The following is a 27,391-nucleotide window of genomic DNA, read 5'->3' as shown; positions in this document are numbered from 1 at the left end:
GTGGGGAGGGAAATGTCTCTTTGGTCATGGGGTTGGATTGTAGGTGGCAGAAGTGGTGGAGAATAATACGTTGGATGTGGAGGTTGGTGGAATGATATGTGAGGATAAGGGGATTCTGTCTTTATTTTTGTTTGGGGGAGGGGGTGTGAGGGCAGAAGTGCAGGAAATGCAAGAGATCTCGTAGAGTATCTGTGCTCTGTATGCGGTAGAAACGACAACACCTTGCTGTTTCAAACTATTTTAACTCCCCCTCCCACTCCCTGGACAACATATCCATCCTGGGCCTCTTCCACTGTCACAATGACACCACACAGAAACGGGAGGAGCAGCACCTCATATTCCGCCTTGGGAGCCTACAGCCCGATGGCCTAAACATGGAATTCACCAGTTTTAAAATCTCCCCACCCCCGGCCTCATCCCATGTCCAACCCTCCCTCTCACCCCGCCTCCTTGACCTGACACAACCTGTCCATCTTCTCTCCCACCTTTCTGCCCCATCCATGCCACTGACCAATCCCCACCACTGCTTGCCTGCACTCACCTGTCACCATCCCATCTACCATTTTTTTTCTTTATTCATTCGCGGGATGAGAGCATCACTGGCTAGGCAGTATTTATTGCCCATCCCTAATTGCCCAGAGGGCAGTTGAGAATCAACCACATTGCTGTGGGTCTGGAGTCACATGTAGGCTAGACCAGGTAAGGATGGCAGTTTCCTTCCCTAAAGGACATTAGTGAACCAGATGGGTTTTTCCAAAAATCAACAATGGATTCATGGTCTTCATTAGATTCTTAATTCCAGATATTTTATTGAATTCAAATTCCACCATCTGCCGTAGCGGGATTCAATCCCAGGTCCCCGGAACACTATCTGGGTCTCTGGATTAATAGTCCAGTGATAATACCACTAGGCCGTTGCCTCCCCAGCCCCACGTTCCCCAGCCCCAACCCCCCCTCTCTATTTATTTCTGAGCTCCCTTCCCCTTCCCCCCCTCTGAACAAGGGTCCCAACCTGAAACGTCAACTTTCCTGCTCCTCTGATGCTGCCTGGCCTGCTGTGTTCCCCCAGCTCCATACTGTATTGTCTATGGTTTCAGCATCTGCGGTTCTTGCTCTCTCTGATTGTCCAGGTCTTGTTACATTTAGACATGGACTGCTTCAATACTTGAGGGGTCACAAATGGGGCTGAACCTTCTGCAGCTTCTCTGAGACCTTAACGTGCTGACATCATCAGGGCATCACTGATGACATACTCCTTATGGTATCCTATCATTCTATGACTTCCATCTATTGATGCTCTCCCAATGCAACATCCTAAACGGTTGGACAGATTCCAAATGAGACACATGACCTCTGGGGGGAGTCAGGAATTGTGGAATCATACACAAAAGCAGGACTAAAGCTGTAGATCAGATGTGATCTTATTAAATAGTGGAGCAGACATGTTGGGCTGAATGGCCTACACCAGCTCTTATTTTTGTCTTCGTTTGCCCTCATATTTTACTTCCTAGGAATATCTGAATATGGATAAAATAAAGCACAACGGTTCATTTTAGAAGGATAGTTTGTATCGCAGTAAATGGATTTTTAATTTCCTATGGTTTGTTTTATGAACTGAAATTTGTGGGTAGAAACCTGATGCATTGTGAATAGTCTTTAGCAAGATCCTCTGATTTGACCACTTGCTAATTATTGGTTGTGGGGAGGGGGGCTAGCTGCTGAGGCTTTGCGTTTGGAGCACAGAATTACAAAACACAGTTACTCCAAGAAAGTCAAGACTTTTAGTCTGTCTCAGAGATGATGGATTAAGGAGCACAAGGTGGAGGGTCAAAACAAGGCCAAGTGGGCACATTGAGGCAATATAAACAGGAACCGAACAGACCAGAAACATTACAAAGCAATAAATATAACCGTTTTTACCTGTGTATCTGACTAGTGAACCCATTGTGAATTCTTGCCTTGGTTTGTCTGTTTACTCACTGGACTACATAGAATGAAATGCATACTACTGAAAAATGTCTTGGGAGACTTGCCAGGGTAGATGCAGAGAGGTTGTTTCCCCTTGTGGAGCAGCCTAATACCAGGGGGCATAAGGAGTTGCCTATTTAAGGCAGAGATGAAGAGGAATTTGTTGTTTGTGAATCTGTGGAATTCTTTACCCAGGAGGCCTGTTAAGACTGTGTTGTTAACTGTACTCAAGACTGAAAGAGACAGATTTTTGATCAGGAAGGGAATCAAGGATTATGGAGAAAAGGCAGGATAGTAGAGTTGAGGATTGTCAGATTAGCCATAACCTCAATAAGTAGTAGAGCAGAGATGATGGGCTGAATGGCTTACTTATGTTCCTAGATCTTGTGACCTTACGACCTCGAACAGAATGAGAATAATTAGTTCATGGGGAATATTAGCATTTGGAAGAGTGACAGAAAACACTACTGCCCTGTAGAGTGTTTATGTGCTTTTGCATTGTCCAATTCTCTACAGAAACACCAAATTTGCTAAAACCTTTGAAAGAATATGAGTGTGGAAGGATGGAGGTGAGATTAACAGGAGATAAAAATGTGTCTGGGAAGGTGACGTGCACAGATCTTCTGAGGACTGATTGTTGATTGCTGTCTGAGCTGCACAGATCCAGCAGTTTCTGTTTTTGCTTGAGATTTCCAGCATCCACTATATCTTATTGTCAGTCAGTATCTCTTGGTTCATTATGAACAGAAAAGGAAGGAAATGTGTAGTTAATTGGTGATGAAAGACATTGCAAAAGCAATTAAGCAGTCAGTGTCACCTGCCTAATGCATAGTCCTGGAAACACCAGTTTACACTTCTAAAAGAATCCTGTAAGTGAAAGGGTTTGACAAAGGGCAGAAACTAGAGACAGTCTTTGGCATTGCCTGGGAGCACAAACTTCTGCCATTCCAAGCAGATTCAAAGCATGTGAAGTTTTAGCTGGAAGATGATCTGCACCTTCTTGTCATTAGTTTTATTTGGATAACTGTGGAGCTTTGTCCAATTGTCAGACTTTGGAGGAAATGATGGTACCACAGATCAGGATCCGTACAATGTTGGAGAGATGATCTGAGGGGAAATGAGACCATCTAAAACAATCAGTGGCAAACAGCCTGTGACACCTTCTCAACAGAAATGTTTGTATGGAGTTCAATGCCTCTTCCATGTCCCATCACCTGTTAATTTGTGAATTCCCATACTCTCTCTCTTCTCTTTCTTGCCACCATTTTCCTTATCGCCCCATCCCTTGAGCTTCCCCTCTCTCAAACCCTACCTTCAATTCTCTATTCATTTTCAAAGGAGAACAGAGAGGTCTTCCCACTGTTCTCCCTTATATTTATTCCTTAACAAACATCACTGGTCATATCATGCTGTGGGATCTTGCTGTGCACAATATAACTGTCAGGTTTCCTACATTACAGCAATTTGAAAGTATTTCATTGTCTATAAACTGTTCTGGGATGTTCTGAAGACTATTTGAAATTGCAGTGAATGTGAAGTGACAAAATCTCCTGGAATATCTTTAAACCAGTGTGGCAACTCCTGGGAGACATCTGCCAATTCCTGTAAACTAAAGCATGACCAAGCAAGAAGCTGCTCCATTGTCTCTCACCTGTCTCAATTCATTGAACACACAGAGAACCCTAACCTTAATCCTAACCATAACCCTATCACAGCTGCACAAAAGAGCCAACGTTTTGTTCAACTCTTCAGCATTGAATGCACTTAATGATTTGTTCATTTCCAAGTTTGTATTCTCAAGCAAACGGTTAAAATGGCTTAATTCAATTATTGATCTCAGAATTGCAATACTTAATAAATAGATTACTGTATGAACCACATTGTTCATGGCATTGATAGGGACCAGTCTTATATAAACATATGGAGCTGCCCTGACTCAGACCCAGGACTGGTGCTGATGATCAAATTAAAACATGTACTGTCTGCTGCCCAGGGCCATTCAGATGATAAATTATTTGACCTTAATTGCCAGTTCTCAAGTGCTGTTTGTTGTGGGATGAATGGTGTCAGGAAAGCCTGTTCTTCAAATAGAACCAAATTAGCCTGAGATCAGTCATAGGGAAATGCTAAATTCCATTATAATAGATTAAATAGAAAAGCGCTTGGAAAACTGTGGCAGAATCAGGCAGAGTCAGCATCGACTTATAAGAAGAAATCATGCTTGACGAATCTACTGGAATTTTATGAGGGTCGAGTAACTAGTAGAGTTGATGAGGGGGAACCAGTGAATGTGGTTTACTCGGACTTTCAGAAGGCCTTCAATGAGGCTCCACATAAGAGATTAATATGTAAAATTAAAGCACATGGGATTGGGGTAGTGTATTGAAATGGAGAGAAAACTGGTTGGCAGACAGGAAACAAAGAGTAGGAATAAATGGGTCTTTTACTGAATGGCAGGACGTGACTAGTGGGGTACCACAAGGATCAGTAATTACAGCCCAGCTACTCACAATATATATGTTAATGATTTAGATGAGGGACTAAAATGTAATTTCTCCAAATTTGTAGATGACACAAAGTGGGGTGGGAGGGTGATCTGTGAGGAGAATGCAGAGATGCTTCAGTGTGATTTGAACAAGTTGAGTGAATGGGTAAATACGTGGCAGACGAAGTATAATGTAGAGAAATGTGAGCTTATCCAATCTGGTAACAAAAACAGGAAGGCATATTATTATCTGAATGGTGATAGATTGGGAAAGGGGGAGGTGCACGAGTCATCATGTACCTGTCACTGGAAGTAAACAGGCAGGTGCAACAGGAGATGAAGAACCAAATGGGATATTGGCTTTCATAGCAAAAGGATTTCAATACAGGAGCAGGGGTGTCTTACTGCAATTGTATGAGCCTGGGTTAGACCATGTCTGAGTATTGTGTACAGTTTTGATCTCCTTATCTGAAGAAGGATGTTCTGACTATGGAGAAAATGCAATGAATCATTCTTGGGATGGCAGGACTGGTGCATGATGAGAGATTGGATTGGTTAAAACAATATTCACTGCAGTTTAGAAGACTGAGCAGGGATCTTATAGAAACCTATAAAATTTTAACAGGATTAAACATGATAGATGCAGGAAGGATGTTCCCCATGATGGGGGCGTCCAAGACCAGGGGTCACAGTTTAAGGATATGTAGTAGGCCATTTAGAACTGAAATGAGGAGAAAACTTTTCACCCAGAGAGTAGTGAGCCTGTGGAATTCTCTGCCACAGAAAGCAGTTGAGATCCAACATATTGAATATTCTCAAGAAGGAGTTAGATATAGTTGTGAAAGGATCAAAGGATATGGGGAGAAATCAGGAATGGATGATCAGCCATGATCATATTGAATGGGAGAGCAGGCTCACAGGGCCAAATGGCTTACGTCTGCTTCCATTTTCTACATTTCTACAGATCTTCATTGTCCTCTCAAGAAGGCAAATAGGTCCTTTTTTCAACAAGGCAATGTAAGTATCAGATTTCTGATCATGCAGAACGAATTCAGATGATGGCCTTTGATAGAGAGTTGAGTATGGTGTAGGATTCGCTTTGGAGTATCCAGGATGAAGTCTGTGCTGGCGTTTATGCTCCACTCAAGCTTCCTCTCATGTTTCCTTGTCTCAAGCTGTACTTGTCATCCTCGAACCTGCAAGCTCAGACAGAAAGACAGGAATGTTACTCACTGAGCAAAACCACCTAGACCTTATTGAGCCAATTATGTTTAATGGCTTTTACACTCAAGATTTAAATTTTCCTAAAAGAGACTGGGGCTGCCATAGTGTTAAGGGCTTACATGGGGTGGAATTTGTAAAATATGTTCAGGAAAGTCTCTTCAAGCAGTATATAGAGGGTGCTACTCGGGAAGGGACAAAACCTGATCTACTCTTGGGAAATAGGGCAGGACAGGTGACTGAGGTGACAGTGGGGGAGTACTTTGGGATCAGTGACCATAGTTCTATTAATTTTAAAATAGTTATGGAGAAGGACAAAACTGATCCACAGGTTCAAGTTCTAAATTGGGGCAAGGCGAATTTTAATGGAATTAGACAGGAGCTTTCAGGGGTTGATTGGAATAGTTTGTTTGCAGGTAAAGGGACTTCTGGCAAGTGGGAGGGCTTTAAAAGTGTGACAGCTATATACTGAGGACAATGAGGAAGGTTATCAGAAATTGCTGCAGGATCTTGGGGAATAGCTGGGGAAGTGGGCCAAGAAATGGCAAATGGAGTTTAATATAGATAAGTGTGAGGTGATGCATTTTGGAAAGTCAGATCAAGGTAGGAGTTTCATGGTGAATGGTAGGGCCTTAAGGAGTGTGGTGGAACAGAAGGACCTTGGAGTTCAGGTGCACCGTTCTCTGAAAGTGGAGTCACAGGTAGACAGGGCAGTGAAGAAAGCCTTTGGCACACTGGCCTTCATCAGTCAGGGCATTGAGTATAGAAGTTGGGAAGTTATGTTGCACTTGTACAGGACATTGGTGAGGCCGCACTTGGAGTGTTGTGTTCAGTTTTGGTCACCTTGCTATAGGAAAGATGTTATTAAACTGGAGAGAGTGCAGAGGATATTTACAAGGATGTAGTCTGGACTCAAATTACTGAGTTACAGGGAGCGGTTGGACAAGCTAGGACTTCTTTCTTTAGAGCAGAGAAGACTGAGGGGGCATCTTATAGATGTGTATAAGATCATGAGAGGCATGGATAGAGTGAATGAACTCAGTCTTTTTCCCAGGGTTGGGAAATGGAGGACAAGAGGGCATCAGTTTAAGGTAATAGGGGCAAGCATAAATGGGAACCTGAGGGGCAATGTTTTTACACAGAGGGTGGTATGCATATGAAATGGGCTGCCAGCGGAAGTGGTTGAGGTGGGTACTTAACAACATTTAAAAGGCATTTGAACGAATATATGGATAGGAAAGTTTTAGAAGGGTATGGGCCAAGTGCAGAGAAATTGAGTTCGCACAGATGGACATTTTGGTTGGCACAGACCCATTTGGGCTGAAGGACCTGTCTCCGTGCTGTAGGACTCTATGATTCTCTAAAAAATGTCAACATTCACCCTGTAGTACACTGCCACAGTGAGAAAGTTATGGTAGATAAGAAAATAGTTGTTGGAGTAATGGCAAGATTGGGTTTGAAGGATTGTGACTTTTAAGAGGAGTTGGAAAAGCAGGTGAAAATTCCAAAAGAAAATGATTTGAAGCATTGGTAACATACAGAGAGGAGCAGCAAGCAATGCAGGGCAGTATCTGTTGGTTGTTGAGGACAGTTCCCCTATCCTTTCTTACAGATACCCGTATAATAAAGCATTGTCGGAAACCATGGCCCCAGTGCATGTTCCTCTGTGTGAGAAGATTACATTGGTCCCTGAGGACTCCAATTATCAGTTATTTGCAGTTTATCAGAAGGATGTCATGGCATATGGTCATCAAATGGACGTATGAAATAAAAACAAAGTTCTGTAGAAACGCTGCAGGTCAAGCTGTACCTGTGTTAATGTTAAGAGTCCAATAGCTTTTCTTTATAAATGCATCAGTTCTGAAAAAGAGTGATACTAGACTCAAAACATTAACTCTGTTTGACTCTCCATAGATGCTGCCAGACCTGCTGAGTTTCTCCACTACTTCCTGTTTTTATTTCAGATTGACAGCATCTGCAGTATTTTGCTTTGAAATGGTATTGTGAAATAACTGACAGAAGTTAGAGAAGTTTGGGGATTGTGTTAACTAATTCTTTGGGCAGAATCTGAATCTTGACTCCCTATCAAAAGCCTTCTCTTTCCATCTACTATAATACTGCCAGACTCAACTCAATTCAGTTAATCTCTGACTGAAATTCTCATTCATTCTCACCTGTAATCTGCTGCTGATAACCCTGAGGTCACCTAAGACTTTGTGTCCTGACCTGCACTAATTCTGTTGCCCTATAAACCCATCATCAATGATCTATATCAACTCCTGGCTAAGCAATGTTCCTGTTTTTAACTGGTCCTGCTTTTGGCCCTGAGCATGTTTCCTTGCCTGAGTCTGGGGAGATTCTCAAAGCAGCACGAATGACCATCCCCTGAGCTCTCAAATAACAGTGCTCCCTGTCTTTTAGATACCGTAAAACCTACCTCTTCACCGTGCTTTATATCCTATTGGCTCAAATCTTCCAATATACAGAATTCCAGAGTGTCAACACCTGGATTCGGGTCCATGTTGAACATTGGAATTCTGCAAGTCCTCACACAAACACGTTCACTGTAATTGGAGGTTTAAACTTCTGTTGGGCTAATTTGTGATTCCTGAATCTCCATGAAGTCCCTGACACTGAGCTCAAAGGCAGAGATTTGGGTTACATACGCAGAACTGACTCAGATATTTACTCTGGAAGCGATACACTGGTCAATACTTGGTCTAACTGAGGGATCAGGGTCACCGAACTGAGCAGCCAACAAACAGCCACCAGTCAACACTCCATCCCAGCTCAAACTTCCCCAACTGGACCACACCTCTCATTCAATCCCACTGCCCCCAGTTTGACCTAACAGTTACCAAACCAATCTACCGCCTCAAGCTGGCTAGGTTACCCCTTGACCAATGGACTCCAACGCAACCTCACTATCGCTGACCTGACCTGGCCACTCCTCTCCTCCTCCAACCTAATGAATTCCAAATCCATTTATCCAACAGAACCAACTACCCCAGTCCAACCTAATGTCTCTCCTGCAACATGCTCAACCCAACTGAATCTGGGACGTCTGCTTTTTGTGATCTTTATAAATGACTTGGATGAAGAAGTGGAAGGGTGGGCTAGTAAGTTTGCTGATGACATGAAGGTTGGTGGAGTTGTGGACAGCATGGAGGGCTGTTGTAGGTTGCAACGGGACATTGGCAGGATGCAGAGCTGGGCAAAGAAGTGGCAGATGGAATTCAACCCAGAAAAGTGTGAAGTGATTCATTTTGGAAGATCGAATTTGAATGCAGAATACAGGGTTAATGCAGGATTTTCAGCAATGTGGAGGAACAGAGGGATCTTGAGGTCCATGTCCATAGATCCCTCAAAGTTGCTACCCAAGTTGATAGGTTTGTAAAGAAGGCATATGGTGTGTTGGCTTTCATTGACAGGGGAATTGAGTTTAAGAGCTGTGAGGTTACGCTGCAGCTCTATAAAACTCTGTTTAGACCACACTTGGAATATTGTGTTCAGTTCTAGTCACCACATTATAGGAAAGATGTGGAAGCTTTAGAGAGGATGCAGAGGAGATTTACCAGGATGCTGCCTGGACTGGAGGGCGGGTCTTATGAGGAAAGGTTGAGGGAGTGAGGGCTTTTTTCATTGGAGCGAAGAAGGATGAGAGGTGACTTGATAGAGGTTTACAAGATGATGAGAGGCATAGAAAGATAGTCAGAGACCTTTTCCCAGGGTGGAAATAACTATTACGAGGGAGCATAATTTTAAGTTGATTGGAGGAAGGTATGGGGAGATGTCAGAGGTAGGTTCTTCACACAGAGAGTGGTGGGCATGTGGAATGCACTGCCGGCAGTGGTAGTGGAGTCAGATACTTTAGAGACTTGTAAGCGACTCTTGGATAGGCACATGGAGGATAGTAAAATGTAGGGTATGCAGGGTAGATTGATCTTAGTAGGATAATAGGTCAACACAACATCATGGACCGAAGGGCCTGTACTGTGCTGTACTGTTCTATATTCTATGTTCTATGAATCCATTCCCCACCACACAATCCAGCCACCATACCACCAGCGCACCCCCCACCCGACTGCCCCATTTTGACCCGAATACGACCCAATTAGTCCCAACCTAACTCAACTAGATCATACCCAACCCCCAAGCTATATATTTGAGCTGGAATCTCATTAGGGGGCTCAGTGTCAAAGATAACACTCTGTGAAGCAGACATGAGTAGGTGCCATATCCTGTGGCATGTGGGTTTGGCCCATGTCTATGAAGGGGATTGATGATGAACTTTTAAATATTTTTGTAGCCATGCTAATTTCTTTTAAAATGCAGCAGGAGGCAGAAACTTATTAGTGAGTACTGGGGTTTTGTTTTCTTTGGGTAAGTCTTACAATGAACAAAGGGAGCAGTTGTACATCAGGAGTCAGTTTGAAGGTTCTGAACAGGCACTTTTCTGGCTGAGGAAAAACACCCATAGCTTGGAAAAAGCCCTTTGGTTTCAGGTTGAAATTATATGCATAAAATAGTTGCTTCTAAAGAAGGGAGATAGTTTAGAACTGTTAAGAAATAATCATCTCAGTTTAAGGAGTTAATTTGAAGGTTGTAGATCAGAAGTGTTCAGTTAAAACCTTGAAGGGCTTATTTGAAGATGGGAAATTCTAAGCTCAGTTATATGAAAATTCAAAGAAGAGATAGTCAGATGCCCAGGACAGGTCAGGGCAGTAAGGGAACTGTGTGGGATAGACCAGGACAGTAAACACCCATAAAGGCTTTTTATTTCTTTTTTGTGTGACCTTTTCGATCTTATTGTTTAGTTAAGCATTTATATTCCAGTCATAATGTATTTGAGTGATTTTAAGGCTGTGTTTCTTTAGGTGTCATAATTTGGATATTAATGTATTCCTTTAACAGGAGCTCACATCTCTAAACAAATTATAATTGAGAAAACAAAAAGTCAATTTTGGGAGGGTGCCTTTTTTTTTACTTGTTCAAAGAATGAAAGGCGAATATGGGAAATTGATTTAAAAATAAAATAATTTTAGACACCTGCTCTCCCAATAACCTCAATTTTGTTAATCAACCTATTATCTTGTAGTTAATCAAATATTTTCCAAAAATCAATTTCAACAGCATCTATTGATATTGCCTTCATCAACCTTCATTGTCACTTCAGTAAAATATTCAACTACTCAATCTCTGACTGTTCCTGTAGAATACTGTTCACAATTATTCAGGCAGAACATTCAGAATTGTGACACTTTACAATATCAACATGAAATTCTGGGGACAGTTAGCCCCTGGCCCCTACAGTTAAAGGGATGTGTAACTCATTGTATCTGATACTGTGGTATTAAGCAATTTGGAAAGTCAGTTGCTGATTTGTACTAAGATGATTGGTCTAAGTGAAGATTGATAACGATCTGGCTAGGAGGGTGAATAGCTGCTAATGGGGACTGTTAGTGACTAACAATGGATAGCCTGCCAATACACATTATGTGATAACAACGTCTGGTGTGTGGGGTAGGGGGCTAGGACATGGGAGAGTTTAGGCCCTAAAATTATTGAACTCAATATTGAGTCCAGATGGCTGTAGGGTCCCCAAGCGGAAATTGAGGTGTTGTTCTTCCAGCTTGCATTGAGCTTTACTGTAACACTGCAGCAAGCCAGAGACAGAGATGTTGGCCGGGGAACAGGGTGGTGGGTTTAAATGGCAGGCAACTGGAAGCTCAGAGTATTTTTTGCGAGCAGAACGTAGATGTTCTGCAAAGTGGTCACCCAGTCTAGGCTTTGCTTCCCCAATGTAGAGGAACCACATTGTGAGCAGCAAATGCAGTAGACTAGATTCTGGGAGGTGCAGGTGAAGATTTTCTTTATCTGGAAGGAATATTTAGGCCCTTGGATGCAGGGGAGGGAGGGGGTAAATGGGCAGGTGTTGCACCTTCGCCGGTTGCAGGGGAAGGTGCTGTGGGGATGTGTACGGGGTGAAGGAAGAATGGACCAGGATGTCCCGGGGGAACAGTCCCTGTGGAAAATGTGGAAAAGGGAGAGGAAGGGAATATGTGGTGATTGCATCTCGCTGGAGGTGGCAGAAATGACATCTGATAATCTTCTGGATGTGGATGCTGGTGGGATGGTAGGTGAGGACATGGGGAACCCTATCGCTGTTGCGGGAGGGAACAGAAGGGGTGAGGGCGGAAGTGTGGGAGATGGGTTGAACCCAGTTGAGGGCCCTGTCGACAATGGAGCTGAGGAATCCTTGGTTGACAACGAAGGTGGACATTTCAGAGGCTCCCTTGTCAAAGTTGGCCTGATTGGAACCTATGTGACACAGGCAGAGGAACTGAGAGAATGGGATGGAGGCTTTTCAGGAAGCAGGGTTTGAGGATGTATAGTCCATGTAGCTGTGGGAGTCAGTGGGTTTGTAATGGATATTGATGGTCAGTCTATCCGCAGAAATGGAAACAGAGATGTCGAGGAAGGGAAGGGAAGAGTCAGAGATAGACCAGTTGAAAGTGAGGGCAGGGTGGAAATTTGACAGAAAATTGGTTAAGTTTTCCAATTCCGGATGAGAGAAGGAAGCAGCACCAATGGTATCATTTATATATCGGAGAAAGAGTTGTGGGTGGGGACCGGAATAGGACTGGAACAGGGAGAGTTCCACATACCCAAGAAGAGACAGACATAACTGGGGCCCATGCAGGTACCCATGGCCACCCTTCTGATTTGAAGAAAATGAGAGGAGTTAAAAGAGAAGTTGTTGAGGGTGAGGATGAGCTTGGCCAAATGGAGGAGGGTGGTGGCGGGTGGGGATGGTTCAGGTCTTTACTCCAGGAAGAAGGGGAGAGCCCTGAGACCCCCCCTGTGGGGGTGGGAGGGTGGTAGTGGGGTGGATATGAAAAGGGTTTGTACATCCATGGTAAAAAGGAGGTGGCTGGAGCCGGTAAACTGGAAATTCCGAAACTGGTGTAAAGTGTCAGAGGAATCATGGATGTACTTGGACAGGGATTGGACCGGGGGGAGAAGACTGAGTCAAGGTAGGAAGAGATGAGTTCTATGGGACAGGAACAGGCTGAAACAATGGCTCTGCCCGGACGTTCCTGTTTGTGGAAATTTAAAAGGAGGTAGAAGTGAGCTGTACGGGGGTGGGGGACAATCAGCTTGGAGGCATTGGGCTGCGGGGGGGATGAGATCACCAGATGAAGTGAGATCAATTACCGTAGTAGATACAATGGCCAGATGTGTCATGGAAGGTCATGGTCCAGGGGAAGATAGGAGGAGGTGGCTGAGAGCTGGCGCTCAGCTTCTGCAATGTAGAGGTCAGTACGCCAGGCTACAACAGCACCACCATTATCGGCAGGCTTAATAACAAAGTCAGGGTTAGATCTGAGTGCCCAGAGTGTGGTTAGTTCGGAGGGAGATAGGTTAGATTTGGTGAGGTTGGGGGGGAGGCAGAGAAATTGAGGTGACCAATATCACATTGACATTTCTCAATGAACAGATGGAGTGCAGGTAAAAGGCCAGAGAGAGGGGTCCAGGTGGAGGGAGAGTGTTGGAACTGGGCAATGGGCTCTGTAGGACAGGGAGAGGACTCTTGTGTAAAGCAATGGGCATGGAGGTGAAGACGGTGGAAGAAGAGTTTGACGTCATATCGTCCCCGAAATTAATTAAGATGGAGATGCAGAGGGATGAAACTGAGACCTTTGCTGAGTACAGAACGTTCAGCATCAGACAGCAGAAGATTAGGGGGGATGGTGAATACCCGACAGGATGTGAGGTTGGGGGAGGAGATGGAGTCAGGGCAAAGGGGAGGAGAGGAAAGTTCCAGAGGGCCATGAGTATCTCTGAGTTGTTGCATCTTGTGGGCCTTGATGCCTGAAAGGAAAAGAAAATGTTTCTTGTTAGCACAACGAATGAGCCAGAGGATGAAGTGGAACTGCGGAGTGGTGCAGCCCTGAGCCAGTGTGTTGTGATACTGTTGGAGAGAAAGGTCGAGAACGTGCATGTGACACCGCATGGCACTGAGTGTGGATCTCAGGATGTGGTGAGAGTAGCTGTTTGTGGAATGTTGAATGTCACAGAGGTGTCTGTGATCCTGGGAGGATTCAAAACATGAGGGATGAAACTTCAGTTGGAATCCATGTGGGGTGAGTCTGAGCCGAAGGCAGTCACTGAGGAATGTGATATGGCTGTGGAAACGAGTTCTAGCAAATACCTGGTCAAACACCAGGAGTGACAGTGAAATTAATGATGGTGAACAAGAAGAAAGATAGGAACGGAAATCCATTCGGAGAGAGGAGCAGAACTTCTTCAAGGTGGGCATGCCTAGAGCAGATGTGGCTGTGAGTTAAATACTAAATAAAACCGAAAGAACTGCAGATGCAGATGTAATTCAGGAATGGTGTGAGATGGATGTGTAAAGGGATTGCAGGTCTGTGGTAAAGAGAAGGCGGCTGGAGCCTGGTCCATTCTTCCTTCATCCCCAACACACCCGCACAGCCCTACAGTACCTTCCCCTGCAACTGGCCAAGGTATAACACCTGCCCATTTACCTCCTGTCTCGCCAGTATCCAAGGGCCTAAACATACCTTCCAGGTGAAGCAACACTTTCCCACAATCTAGTCTACTGCATTTGCTGGTCACAATGTGGTCTCCTCTACATTGGGAAACGAAGCATAGACTGGGTGGCCACTTTACAGAACATCTACGTTCTGCTCGCAAAAAGACCCTGAACTACCTGTTGCCTGCCACTTTAATGCACCACCCTGCTCGCTAGCCAACATCTCTGCCTCTGGCTTGCTGCAGTTTTCCAGTGAAGCCCAACGCAAGCTGGAGGAACAACACCTAATTTTCCGCTTGGGGACCCTACAGCCCTCCAGAATCAATATTGAGTTCAATAATTTTAAGGCCTAAACCCTCCCATGTCCCAGCCCCCTAACCTACACACCAGGCCTTGTTACCACACAGCCTGCCATTACACACCCCCTGTTGTTAGTCACTAACTGTTAACAGCTATTCACCCTCCTAGCCAGATCGTTATCAACTCCTTTGTCTATCCAACTGTTCCACTCTCTCTTTGGGCTCTATCCTTTATCCTATTGTTTACTCCCCACCTCACCCCCTTCTCTAGCTTCTGCATATAAACTGACGTTATCATCAGAGAGCCATTGCTCAGGAATCTGCACATCCACAATCGCAGGTTCGAGTGGCTGGGGGAGGGAGGGGAAGGCCATGGCTATGGGGGTGACCAGGATCAGGGACGTGCTGGGTGGTGGGGGCCTGGGCTGGATGCTGCTACAGGAATTGGCGCACAGGGTGGCAGTAGACATCTGGCTCACGGTCACTGCCATCCAACACCTGAAAATGGCAGTGCTCTGACCCAACATTGTGCATCAGCTGGAGGATGCTCAGGCGTGCGGTGGGATCCCATCTGTGCGTACCCCTGCCTGGACGGAATTTCACATCGGCCCTAGGATCCCATACGTCTCCCAGGAGCTGTGTCCCACAACCTGAGCTGCCTCCAGAATTTTAATTTTGTGTCTTTTAAAGATGTGAAATGACGGTCCCTGTACAGACTGCTGCTGCACACCATCCACCTCTTCTCCTTCATTCACCACCTGGACATGCCCATTTACCAGTTGGTGGTGGGGAACTCCAGTGGAGGGCCCTCTATGCAGGATTCCTCCCTCCTTCCCTTGGGGATATGGGAGGGTAGGGTGTTGCACACAGCAGTCCTGTGTAACCACAGATTGCAGTAGTTCACCGACTCCCAGCCCGACTATCTGTTTTGCGGCGCTGTGGAGTCTGTGGACCATGTAGATACTGGGTGTGGGTGTTTGCACTCCCTTTTCAGTTATCTTCAGAACTTTCTTTTGGGTTTTTGGCTACACTTCAGCCCCACCCTCCTGATCTTTGGGCACCCAGTGCGGAGTGGGGAGCCGAGCAGGTTGGAGAATCTCCTGGGGGTCTGCTCCTGGGCCTGGCCAAGCTGGTCATTAACAGGTCCAGGCAGTGGGCCACAGAGGGAGTCATTCATAGCTGACTACCTGCTCCTCTTCCATGGCTACATTCCTGCCCGGGTGTCCCTGGAGAAGGAGCATGCCATGTCCACCAATACTCTTGATATCTTTTGGGAGAGGTGGGCACTGCGAGGTGTGGAGTGTTTTATTTGCCCCCCCCATTCTATTTTGATTTGATCCCTACCCTCCTCCTTCACCTTTTTGTTCACATAGGCATTGCCCCCATGGGGCTCTGCTTGCTCCTGGTTCCTTGGTCACATGGATGTTTTTCCTGAAGGAAAAAGGAGAACAAAGAAAAAATATAAACCAACATTTTCCTAGCTCCCATCAGTTCTGAGGAAGGGTCACCGGACCTGAAACGTTAACTCTGATTTTTTTCATCACAGACGCTGCCAGACCTGCTGAGCTTTTCCAGCAACTTCTGTTTTTGTTCCCACATGCCACTATTTCAAAATCTAAACTCTAAAGTAAAATAACTTAAAATATATATTAAGCATGCACCTTATATCACAGTAGTTATAACACAATCAACTTGTTGCACCTTGAGAACCTAAAAAAGACACATTTAAGCCAACTCTCTGTTTACTGTAAACTAACCAATCATCTTTCCATAATAAGATACTGCCTCCTACAGCATGGCCTCTTATTTAGTACAGTCACCTTCAACAAGACTTTTGTTAAATTCCGTCAGGAAATCTGGAAGGCCTGCAAGGTGGTTTAAAACAAAAACGCTGAAATAGTTATGGATAGAGAAGGAGAGGCTGCACGGTTGGTAGGGAAGAGGAATCATCAAGACGGGAGAGCTGAACAGGCCAGGAGAGAGGAAGGCTGTAGAGGACAGGATTAGAACTGCAGGTTGTGGGCAGGGAGAGGGAGTGGTTCAGGGTGGGAATGGGAGGGGCAGCTGGTGAGGGGTAAGGGAGAAGAAAGCTGCAAAAGAAAGAGAAAAGCTTTAGACCTGTGAACAATAGAGCACACAACTAACTCAGTGCCAGAAAAACAGAAAATCACTGAGTAATAAATTCCTTGCAAATGCATGTAGTATGAGATCACCTTAGTTCTAAGGTTCAAGATATATGGATGGAAGTAAGAAAGAGAAAGGGGTAGGAACATTGATGGGAGTTGACTATAGGCCACCAAACAGTAGTGATAATGTAAATGACAATATAAATCAGGAAGTTAGAGGTGTACATAGTGAGGATAATGCAGTAAACATAGGGGATTTCAATAGAAACTGGGTAAACCCAATTTGTCCGATTTTGTGAAACACTAATTCCTCAAATGTATGTGATAGTTTCCTGGATCAGTACATTGAGGAATCAAGTAAGGAATAGATGCTTATAGACTGAGTTTCTGCAATGAGAAAGAGTTAATTAATAATTTAGGAAAGAATGACCAAATGATAGAATTTTACGTTAAGTTTGAAAGTGATGTAGTTCAGTCAGAAACTAGGGTCATCAATCAGAAACAAAGGAACCCATGAAGATATGAGAAGAAAATTACCTGTAGATTGACAAGCTACATTAAAATGTATGATGATAGACAGGCAGTGACTTAAATATAAAAAAACCTAATCTAATTTACAACAAAATTGTATTCCATTATTGCACAAAATCCCAGCAAAGCAAGCATCCACCTATGGTTAACAAATGGTCCATCTGGTTTCATTTGTTTTTTTAGATTTTGTAGCAGTTAGATACAATTGAGTGACTTCCTTGATCATTTCACAATTAATCATATAAGCCAGGCTGGGTAAGGATGGGAGATTGCCTTCCCTGAAGAACACAAGTGAATCAATGGATTTTTATGGTAAATAATAGTGGTTATACAGTCACCATTAGGCTAATATTTCATTCAGATTTATTGCTTGAAATGAAACTCAACTGTCTATTTATTAAATTCCGTGAACCCATGTCTGTAAAAGCATCTGGATGACTGGTCCAGTGGCATTACTGCCACACCACTGCCCCATTTGGTATTCACTGCTTGTCAATAGTGCATGATGCTTGGATTCTTGAGGTGTTCTTATTCTCCTGTAACCAGAAGAATTTTTTTTAAAATTTTGTTGTTGGATGTGGGTATCATTGAATGGAATAGCATTTACTGCCCGTCCCTAGCTGCCCTTGAGAAGATGGCAGTGAGCTGCCTTCTTGAACCATTGCAGCCCATTTGCTGCAGGTGGACCCAAAATACCCTTAGGGAGGGAATTTCAGGATTTTGACCCAGCAAATATGAAAGAACAGTGAAATATTTCCAAGTCAGGATGGTGGGTGTCTCAGAGAAGAACTCTAAGACAGTGATGTTCCCGTGTATCCGTTGCCTTTGTCCTTCCAGATTGAAGTGGTCGTGGGTTTGGAAGGTGCTGTCTAAGGACCATTGGTGAATTTCTGCAGTGCATCTTGCAGATAGTACACCCTGCTGTTACTGAACATCAGTGGTGGAGGGAGTGGGTGCTTGTGGATGTGGTGCCAATCGAGTTGGCTGCTTTGTCCTGGATGGTGTCAATCTTATTGAGTGTTATTGGAACTGCACTCATCCAGGCAAGTGGGAGTATTCCATCACACTCCTTGAAGATAATGGAATAGGTTTTGGGGAGTCAGGAAGTGAGTCACTCACCACAGTATTCTTAGCCTCTTACCTGCTCTTGTCACCATTGTATTTATATGGTGAGTCCAGTTCAGTTTCTAGTCAATACCCAGAGGAGTTTAAACAACTGCAGATTGAAAAATCTCAGCTAACAATCTTTGTCCTCAAGAAGGTTTCTAATTGCTAAATTAGAAGAGCAGTTGAGAAAAGCAATGATGTGACTGGACTGAACTAATTGTGGATGCTCAGTCATTGCTATTTACCCATTTACCTCCCAGAAGGGGACAAAACCCCTGATATGAACCTGAAAGAGCTTGATTGGCTGATCAATGTTCCAATGGGTTCTAATGCAATTTGTTTTTGTAACTGATATGTTCAGCATCAAACAATTACAAGACAGGGGTTTGAGGGAAGACTTGAAATTATTAAGCTCCAATGCTCCCAGAGCCCTTAGAGACCTTCCCCCATCACAGGTTCTGTTCTTTACATTGAAGTCTCCTAGTTGGCAGCCTGTAACTCCCTCCTGCATTTCTATTGTTTTCTATTCATTATTGTAGTTGTGAAGCTCTAATTCTAACACTGATCTATGACCTACATTCTTTTTCTCTTGCAGTTTATCGCTTTTGTGTCCCTCTTTTTCATCCTCTTGTCAATCACCACCTTTTGCCTCGAGACACATGAGGCTTTCAACAAGATCATTAACTTGACAGAACATACAGTTGTGGGGAACAGCACTCAGACAGTGAACGTGTATGAGATAGAGACAGAGCCCGCCCTCATGTACGTAGAAGGAGTATGTGTCGTGTGGTTCACTTTGGAGTTTATGGTCCGCATTTCCTTCTGCCCCAATAAGCTGCTGTTTGTTAAGAATATGCTGAACCTCATTGACTTTGTGGCCATCCTGCCCTTCTACCTGGAGCTGGCACTTCGTGGGTTGACCTCCAAGGCAGCAAGGGATGTTCTGGGCTTCCTCCGAGTCGTCAGGTTTGTACGGATTCTACGGATCTTCAAGCTTACCCGGCATTTTGTGGGATTGAGGGTGTTGGGACACACCTTGAGAGCCAGCACCAATGAGTTCCTCTTGCTCATCATCTTCCTTGCCTTGGGAATCCTCATCTTCGCCACAATGATCTACTATGCAGAGAGACTTGGTGAAAACCCTAACACTGTGAATTCCACTCACTTCAAAAATATCCCCATTGGCTTCTGGTGGGCAGTAGTCACCATGACTACTCTTGGCTATGGTGACATGTACCCCCAGACATGGTCGGGTATGCTGGTGGGAGCATTATGTGCCCTGGCTGGTGTGCTTACCATTGCGATGCCAGTGCCAGTCATCGTCAATAACTTTGGAATGTATTACTCCCTGGCAATGGCCAAACAAAAACTCCCCAAGAAACGCAGGAAGCATTTCCCCTGTGGAACGCATGCCAAGACTACAGGCCTTTACAGTTCAGACCTGAACTCCTCATGCAACAGCACACAGAGTGACAGCAATCAAGTTGCTGCTGAGGAGATACAAGAGAGAAAGAACTCAGGTAGGAGTTTAATCCTGTTGTATTTCAGAGCTTGTGTGTGAGCACCATTGCTGTCTTATCACTGTGTCCTTCCATTGGGAGTTTTACTCTCTCCAGTTGAGGTGTTGTGAGGGTTCAATACTGTGTGCACAGCCTCTTGCTGGCCCACAAATTGCTGGAGTCCTTTGACATCACTCTATTGATTTGATGCTGTAGAATGCTGGAAATGAAAACTGATAACAGCATAGCAAGGACAATGTCTGAAACTGATGCCTTTAATTGATGAAATAGAGAGAGAAGTAAAAGAAAAGCATGCAGAAGGAAACAGAGAACACCAGAGCAGGACATCAGGAGAACTAAAGGTAGAAAGAGCAATAAAGAGAAGAAACAGAGTGGATTAACAGAAAGATTGGAAACAGTAAAAGTAGGAAAATAAGAAATAAATTCAATGGAACCAGCAGAAAAAAAGTTGCCAGAATGGTTTGCGGGATGAGGAATTTCAATTTATGTAGGGAATTTACAGAAGCTGGATTGTTCTCATTACAGCAAACAAAGTTATGGAGAGATTTGAAAGAGGTGTGACGATTACAAAGAGTTGTATGGGAATAAACAAGAAGAAATTGTTACCCAGGCAGTAGAGTTATTAACTAGTGGGATACAGTTTTAAAGTGATTAGCAAAAGGAGCAACAAACATGAGGAAAACATTTATATTATTAGGGCAGTGCTGTGCTCTGCAAACAGCTGCCTGAAAGGACAGCAGAAGCAGATTCCAGAATAACGTTTCAAGGCAAGTTGGATAAATATTGAGAAGGGAAAAATTTTCAGGACAATGGGAAAGAAAGAGTGGAAATAATTGGAGAATGCTTTCAAATAATGGAACAAAGGTAGTGGTCACAGCAATCTCCTGGTGTGCTGGAGAATTCTATGCCACTAGGATTCTAAGCTGAAGACATTGTAATGAAATGCTGTCTGAAAACTGCTGAATTGGTCCTTGTTCATGTTCTGACTTCACAACGCATGTATCATGATACACATGTGGCAGTGCATGTGTGTCCTGGCTGTCTCTTGTCTCCTCATTTCATTACCTTTTTTCTCTAAACTGTTTGTTTTTTTTTGTCTGGGGCAAAGATAAAATGATGTTGCAGTGACGTTTACGAGATACTGAGCAGAAATTCTCTCTGTTCCAAGACTCAAAACAAAATGGTGAAGCAAACATGGCCCTATCTGATGAGGAAAGTGCTGCATTGAACCAACCGTTGACAGCCAATGAGAGCCAGGTGCTCAGAGGCCCCAGTATGAGGGACAAAAACAAGAAAGGGACAGCCTGTTTCTTACTGACAGCAGGTGAGTTAACAGCCAGAGGAAAGGGTGGCAGTTCATTGTCCTCTTAACTTACACATGTAAAATGTGGGTCCCACTCTCAGTGGAATTTAATGCCTTTCTTGGAGGTTAGTTAGATGGTGGGGGAATGGGTACTTAGTTAGGTACCTTCACACTTTTGGCCTGATTAAGTTTATGGTTGGGAGGCCTATGGGCAGCATTTGCAGTCCACTCCCAATTGAGGCCTTAACATGGACAATTATTGACCACAAGCATGAATGAGAGCATGTGGTTGTGTGTGAGTGTGAGTGTTAGTATGTGTGTGTGTCTTTGACGGCATGTGAGTGACAGATTTAGTGTCTGTGTGAGTGTGAGGTGTTTAACAAAACTGATGGGAGTCTTAGCAGAGATAACATTTCTGTTTGGAATTGTTCTGAAGAAGGGTCATTGGACATGAAATGTTAACTCTTCTTTCTCTCCACAGATGCTGCCAGACCTGCCGAGTATCTCCAGTAATTTCTGTTTTTGTTTCCAACAAGCAGCCAGTATTCACCGCTGGTTGTCAGGGAGCTCACTGTGCATAAACACAAACCCTGTTGAGCTTGCTTCTAGGATTCTGAGGTGTTGCCTAAATAAAAGGCACTGAGTCCCAATCAAAGGACCCCGCATGGGGACATGGGGTGGCCCAAATCTCTCTTGCCATCACTCATGTGTGATCCAGGGCCCTCAGTGCCCCTGGGCTTCAGGTAGGTACATTACCAGTAGCAGCCACCACACCCACTGGTGCTGCTGAACAATGCTCAGCCTCAGGATTTTGATTGGCCAGGATTTTCCTGGTGGAGTGGGGGAGTGGGAATTACATGTCCTGGAAGACCAGCTGCTACCCAGCTGAGTGCCGGCTTGGCATTTAATGGAATAAGCCCCTTCGACAGAGGCAACATGGGACTTCCAGCAGCTCTCCAGCAAATGGGCAGCACTTCCATCAAAAAAAGAGGACTGCAGATCCTGGAAATCAGAGACAAAAATAAAATCAGAAATTGCTGGAGAAACTCAGCAAGTCTGGCAACAACTGTGGAGAGAAAGCAGAGGGAAGTTGTGTGAGGAGTCAGAGAAAATGAGTGAGATTCTTAACGAGTACTTTGTGTCGGTATTCACTGAGGAGAGGGACATGACGGATGTTGAGATTAGGGATAGATGTTTGATTGCTCTAGGTCAAGTCGGCATAAGGAGGGGGGAAGTGTTGGGTATTCTAAAAGACATTAGGATGGACAAGTCCCCAGGTCCGGATGGGATCTCTCCCAGGTTACTGAGGGAAGCGAGAGAGGAAATAGCTGGGGCCTTAACAGATATCTTTGCAGCATCCTTGAGCACGGGTGAGGTCCCAGAGGACTGGAGAATTGCTAATGTTGTCCCCTTGTTTAAGAAGGGTAGCAAGGATAATCCAGGTAATTATAGACCGGTGAGCCTGACGTCAGTGGTGGGGAAGCTGCTGGGAAAGATACTGAGGAATAGGATCTATTTACATTTGGAAGAAAATGGTCTTATTAGTGATAGGGAACATGGTTTTGTGCAGGGAAGGTCATGTCTTACCAACTTGGTAGAATTCTTTGAGGAAGTGACAAAGTTGATAGATGAGGGAAGGGCTGTAGATGTCATATACATGGACTTCAGTAAGGTGTTTGATAAGGTTCCCCATGGTAGGCTGATGGAGAAAGTGAAGTCGCATGGGGTCCAGGGTGTACTAGCTCGATGGATAGAGAACTGGCTAGGCAACAGGAGACAGAGAGTTGTAGTGGAAGGAAGTTTCTCAAAATGGAGAACGGTGACCATTGGTGTTCCACAGGGATCTGTGTTGGGACCATTGTTGTTTGTGATATACATAAATGATCTGGAGGAAGGTGTGGATGGTCTGATTAGCAAGTTTGCAGATGACACTAAGATTGGTGGAGTAGCAGGTAGTGAAGGGGACTGTCGGAGAATGCAGCAGAATATAGATAGATTGGAGAGTTGGGCGGAGAAATGGCAGACGGAGTTCAATCCAGGCAAATGCGAGGTGATGCATTTTGGAAGATCCAATTCAAGAACGAACTATATGGTAAATAGAAAAGCCCTGGGGAAAATTGATACACAGAGACACCTGGGTGTTCAGGTCCATTGTACCCTGAAGGTGGCAATGCAGGTCGATAGAGTGGTCAAGAAGGCATACGGCATGCTTTCATTCATCGGACAGGGTATTGAGTACAAGAGTTGGCAGGTCATGTTACAGTTGTATAGAACTTTGGTTCGACCACATTTGGAATACTGCGTACAGTTCTGGTCACCACATTACCAAAAGGATGTGGATGCTTTGGAGAGGGTGCTAAGGAGATTCACCAGGATATTGCCTGGAATGGAGGGCGCTAGCTATGAAGAGAGGTTGAGTAGATTAGGATTATTTATGTTTGAAAGACAGAGGTTGAGGGGGGACCTGATTGAGGTCTACAAAATCATATGAGGTATAGACAGGGTGGATAGCAAGAAGCTTTTTCCCAGAGTGGGGGACTCAATTACTAGGGGTCACAATTTCAAGGTGAGAGGGGAAAAGTTTAAGGGAGATTTGCGTGGAAAGTTCTTTACGCAGAGGGTGGTGGATGACTGGAACACGTTGCCAGCAGAGGTGGTAGACGCGGGCACGATAGCGTAATTTAAGATGTATCTAGACAGATACATGAGTGCGCAGGGAGCAGAGGGATACAGATCCTTGGAAAATAGGCGATAGGTTTAGATAGAGGATCTGGATCGGCGCAGGCTGGGAGGGCCTAAGGGCCTGTTCCTGTGCTGTAATTTTCTTTGTTCTTAACATTTTATGCCCAGTGACCCTTATTAGAATCGAAACATTATCTCTGCTAAGACTCCCATTGATTTCATTAAATATCTTACACTCACCCTCAATCTGTCACACTCACTCACATACTCTCACAGGCCCTCACAAACACTCATCAGATAGCAATCATACTCACACATACTCATATCGACATACACTTGTACACACACTCTCACGCACACTCACTCATCCACTCACATACACACACAGAGTCCCACACAGTCTGACACGCACTCTAACACTCAAATTTATTTTTGTACATATTGACTCACACACACTCTCACTTGGATGCACACATTCAGTTACTCCAAGACATTTTCACATATTCACTCACTCTCACACTGACTCACAGACTCTCACTAACAAATACTCTCACTCACATCTGCTTTCTCACACACAATTTCTCATGCAGACTCAAATATTTTCAAACACTTGCTTTCAATTGCACAGTCACTCACACAGTTTCACTTCAAATTTATTATAATCCCTTGTCATGTTCAGCGATGCACAATGCTAATATTAGCTGGGAATTTCTCTCTGTTGTATTTTTGTTGTATTTTGTGCTGTTTTATTTTTGACACAGAGAACTGCAAAGATGTCCACACAGTTAACTACACTCAAGCAGAAATGATCACCCTTTCTTAATGGTAAATAGCAGAGGTCAGAGAGCAAAGGGCGAACTTCCTTATTTTATCCAAAGTACTATCCTCAAGTGAAACAGCAAGTTCCAGATCACACCAATCTGGGTGACGATCAGAAGCTGAGAACCATTGAATACTCATAACTATTAAACTGGTTATAATATATCTACATAATCCGGTAAAAGCATGACTGCATGGTGGTTCTGTAAGATATGTATTATGGAAAAAAGTAAGTATATTTATTATATATATAAAGAAGTTTCTAGATATGTACTGTTGAATTTATTAACATATAGATCATAATGTGCAAATATCTTTGAAATTCCAGCAATAGATAAATGATCTTTATTTTATCATTACTTGTTGCACATTTTATATTTGTCTACTACTGTCTAATATTGTATTTGAGGAAAGATGTGTGAATTTTACTTCCATAAGTAAGTCATTATGTAGACTGTTGTATTTTAGTTTGAGATGTAACTAAGCAACAGAGCTAACATTTCAAAAGTTCTTGAAGTAAACAATATTTTGTGTGTTCCAAGTTTCTTAGCAATGAAATAAGTCAACCTCCTGTTCGCAGTGAAACTAGGATTCCAGTAAGAATGAGAAAAGTTGTAAATGCAGTTAATCGGAGATAAATGTGAAAAATGGTGGAGATAGACGGTTTGTCAGAACATAGAGAATAACTAAAAACTACAGCCTGAAGCTGAAACAGTAACCTGTCTTTTCGATGCTGATTGATCTGCTGTGTATTTCTAGAGTGTTCTTAATGTTTTAATATTTCATCAGTGGAGACTGTAAAGTGGGTAAGTTTCATAGGTCACGTTTCTGTGCCCTTTCTATGTGTTGTAATGTTCTGTGCTCTGTGTCTCTGGCAATAACCAATGACATTGTACCTTAATGTCATGTCTATGTGTTGTTGAGCATGAAGCTGTGCTGTTATACTTGGATGGAAATAAAGAAATACTCCTTTTCCAGTTAACTTTAATGTTTCATGTTTTGTGTCTCAAATGGATCTTGTTTCAAGCATTCAGAATCAAAGCATGATGCAGCTCAGAAAGAGACCATTTGATGCAAGATGTCTGTACCTGCTTTGGTTGGTTCATTAGTTCACAGATGTTTCATTACCATGCTGGGTAACATTATCAGTGCAGCCTCCGAAGAAGCGTTGTTGTATTTTCCTGCCTGTTATTTAAACTCTGGTGTCCGTTGGAGTTGATTACCTCATTTCCGGATTTTCTTCACAGTGGTGTAAATATTGGGTCTAATTCTATGTGTTTATTGATGGGCTTCTTGGTGGAGAACGAGGCCACTAGAAATTCCTGTGCTTGTTTCTGGTGGTTCTCCCTGTCTGTGTGTTTGGAGATGAGTGAGTATTGGTCATGTCTTTTTGTTGTTAGTTGGTGTTCATGTATTCTTGTAGCCAGCTTTCTTCCCGTCTGTCCAATGTAATGTTTGTCGCAGTCCTTGCATGGAATCTTGTATATAACATTGGTTCTGTCCATTGTGTGTAAGGGGTCTTTGGTTCTTGTTAGCAGTTAGCATAGGATTGATGTAGGTTTGTGTGCTATATTCACACCACTGCAAAGTAAAACTGGAAATGAGGTAACCGACTCCAAAGACCCCAGAGTTTAAATAACAATCCTCCTTTTCAAATTTTCTTTTCTAATTCTTCTTTGAAAGTTCAATTGAATCTGTTTCCACTGTCCTTTCAGGCAGCACGCTCCACCTTTTCCTCCTTCCTTCAGAGATTTTATATTGAGACCCTAGGTCTTTCTGTTGCTGCATCCCTTTCAAAGTTGTAGTTTTTAGTTTGTAGCACTTTTCCTCACTTGTCCTAGCGAAATGTGTCATGTCATACTTCTCTGAATAAGTTTTATCTGTCACGAGATTGCTCATTTCACTCTGTCCTTCTGAAATCTTATTGTTTGTGACAATTCCAAGTTTTGTGACATCTGCAAACTTTGAAATCAGGCCTGGTGTCAGAGTTTAGGTCATTAATAGACATTAAAAGAGAGTGATCCAATTACTGACTCCTAAGAAATCCATCTCTGTACGTCCCTTTAGTCTGAAAACCACTAATCTTTGCTTTCTGTCTCTTAACTGTATTTGTACACAAGTTGCCACTGTTCCTGTAATTACAATGGCTTCTATTTTGCCAAGAAACCTCTGATGTATATTTATTTATTTGTCACATGTGCTAAGAGAGGAATTTATAAGTATAGTGAAAAGTGCACAAAGTTACCATTCACTGGGGCCCACTTGATTACAAAACCAGAATTAAAAGATTTTAAGAGCCAAAAGGTAAGCAAGAAAAAAAGAAAGATGCATTTCCCAGAGTCCCAAGTCCCATCTCCACAAAGGTGCAGGCTCCGCTCCAATTGCTGGGACATCCAGGAGATCATCGCTGCCTCATCGGCCCTGCTGTCACCGTCACTGTCTCACCTCCCCCGTCTCACCGTCACTGTCTCACCTCCCCCCTCTCACTGTCACTGTCTCACCTCCCCCCTCTCACCGTCACTGCCTCACCGTCCCCGTTCTCACCGTCACTGCCACACCGTCCCCACTCTCACTGTCACTGCCTCACCTTCCCCCCACTCACCGTCACTGCCTCACCGCCCCCCTCTCACTGTCACTGCCTCATTGTCCCCCCCTTACTATCACTTCCTCACTGTCCTCCCCTCACCGTCCCCCCCTCACCGTCACCGCCTCACCGTCCCCCCCTCACCATCACTGCCTCACCGTCACCCCCTCACCATCACCGCCTCAC

At 43.9% G+C, this 27,391-nt stretch overlaps 1 protein-coding gene across 1 annotated transcript in view; it reads left to right on the top strand.

Annotated features, from left to right (window-relative positions):
* LOC109927749 (potassium voltage-gated channel subfamily C member 1-like) overlaps positions 1-24,770 on the top strand; it is a 54,392-nt gene extending 29,622 nt beyond the window's left edge. Inside the window, exons 2-4 of the mRNA XM_048612095.1 lie at positions 18,893-19,817; positions 20,986-21,141; positions 24,564-24,770. Of these exons, the coding sequence (XP_048468052.1) occupies positions 18,893-19,817; positions 20,986-21,141; positions 24,564-24,625 (1,143 nt within the window). The 3' untranslated portion in view covers positions 24,626-24,770. The remainder of the gene's footprint in view (positions 1-18,892; positions 19,818-20,985; positions 21,142-24,563) is intronic.
* The last annotated feature ends 2,621 nt before the right edge of the window (positions 24,771-27,391 follow it).

Source organism: Rhincodon typus, chromosome 25, assembly GCF_021869965.1.
Source record: "Rhincodon typus isolate 14 chromosome 25, sRhiTyp1.1, whole genome shotgun sequence".
NCBI classification, from domain to species: Eukaryota; Metazoa; Chordata; class Chondrichthyes; order Orectolobiformes; family Rhincodontidae; genus Rhincodon; species Rhincodon typus.
This window is presented reverse-complemented; position numbering and strand designations above follow the sequence as displayed.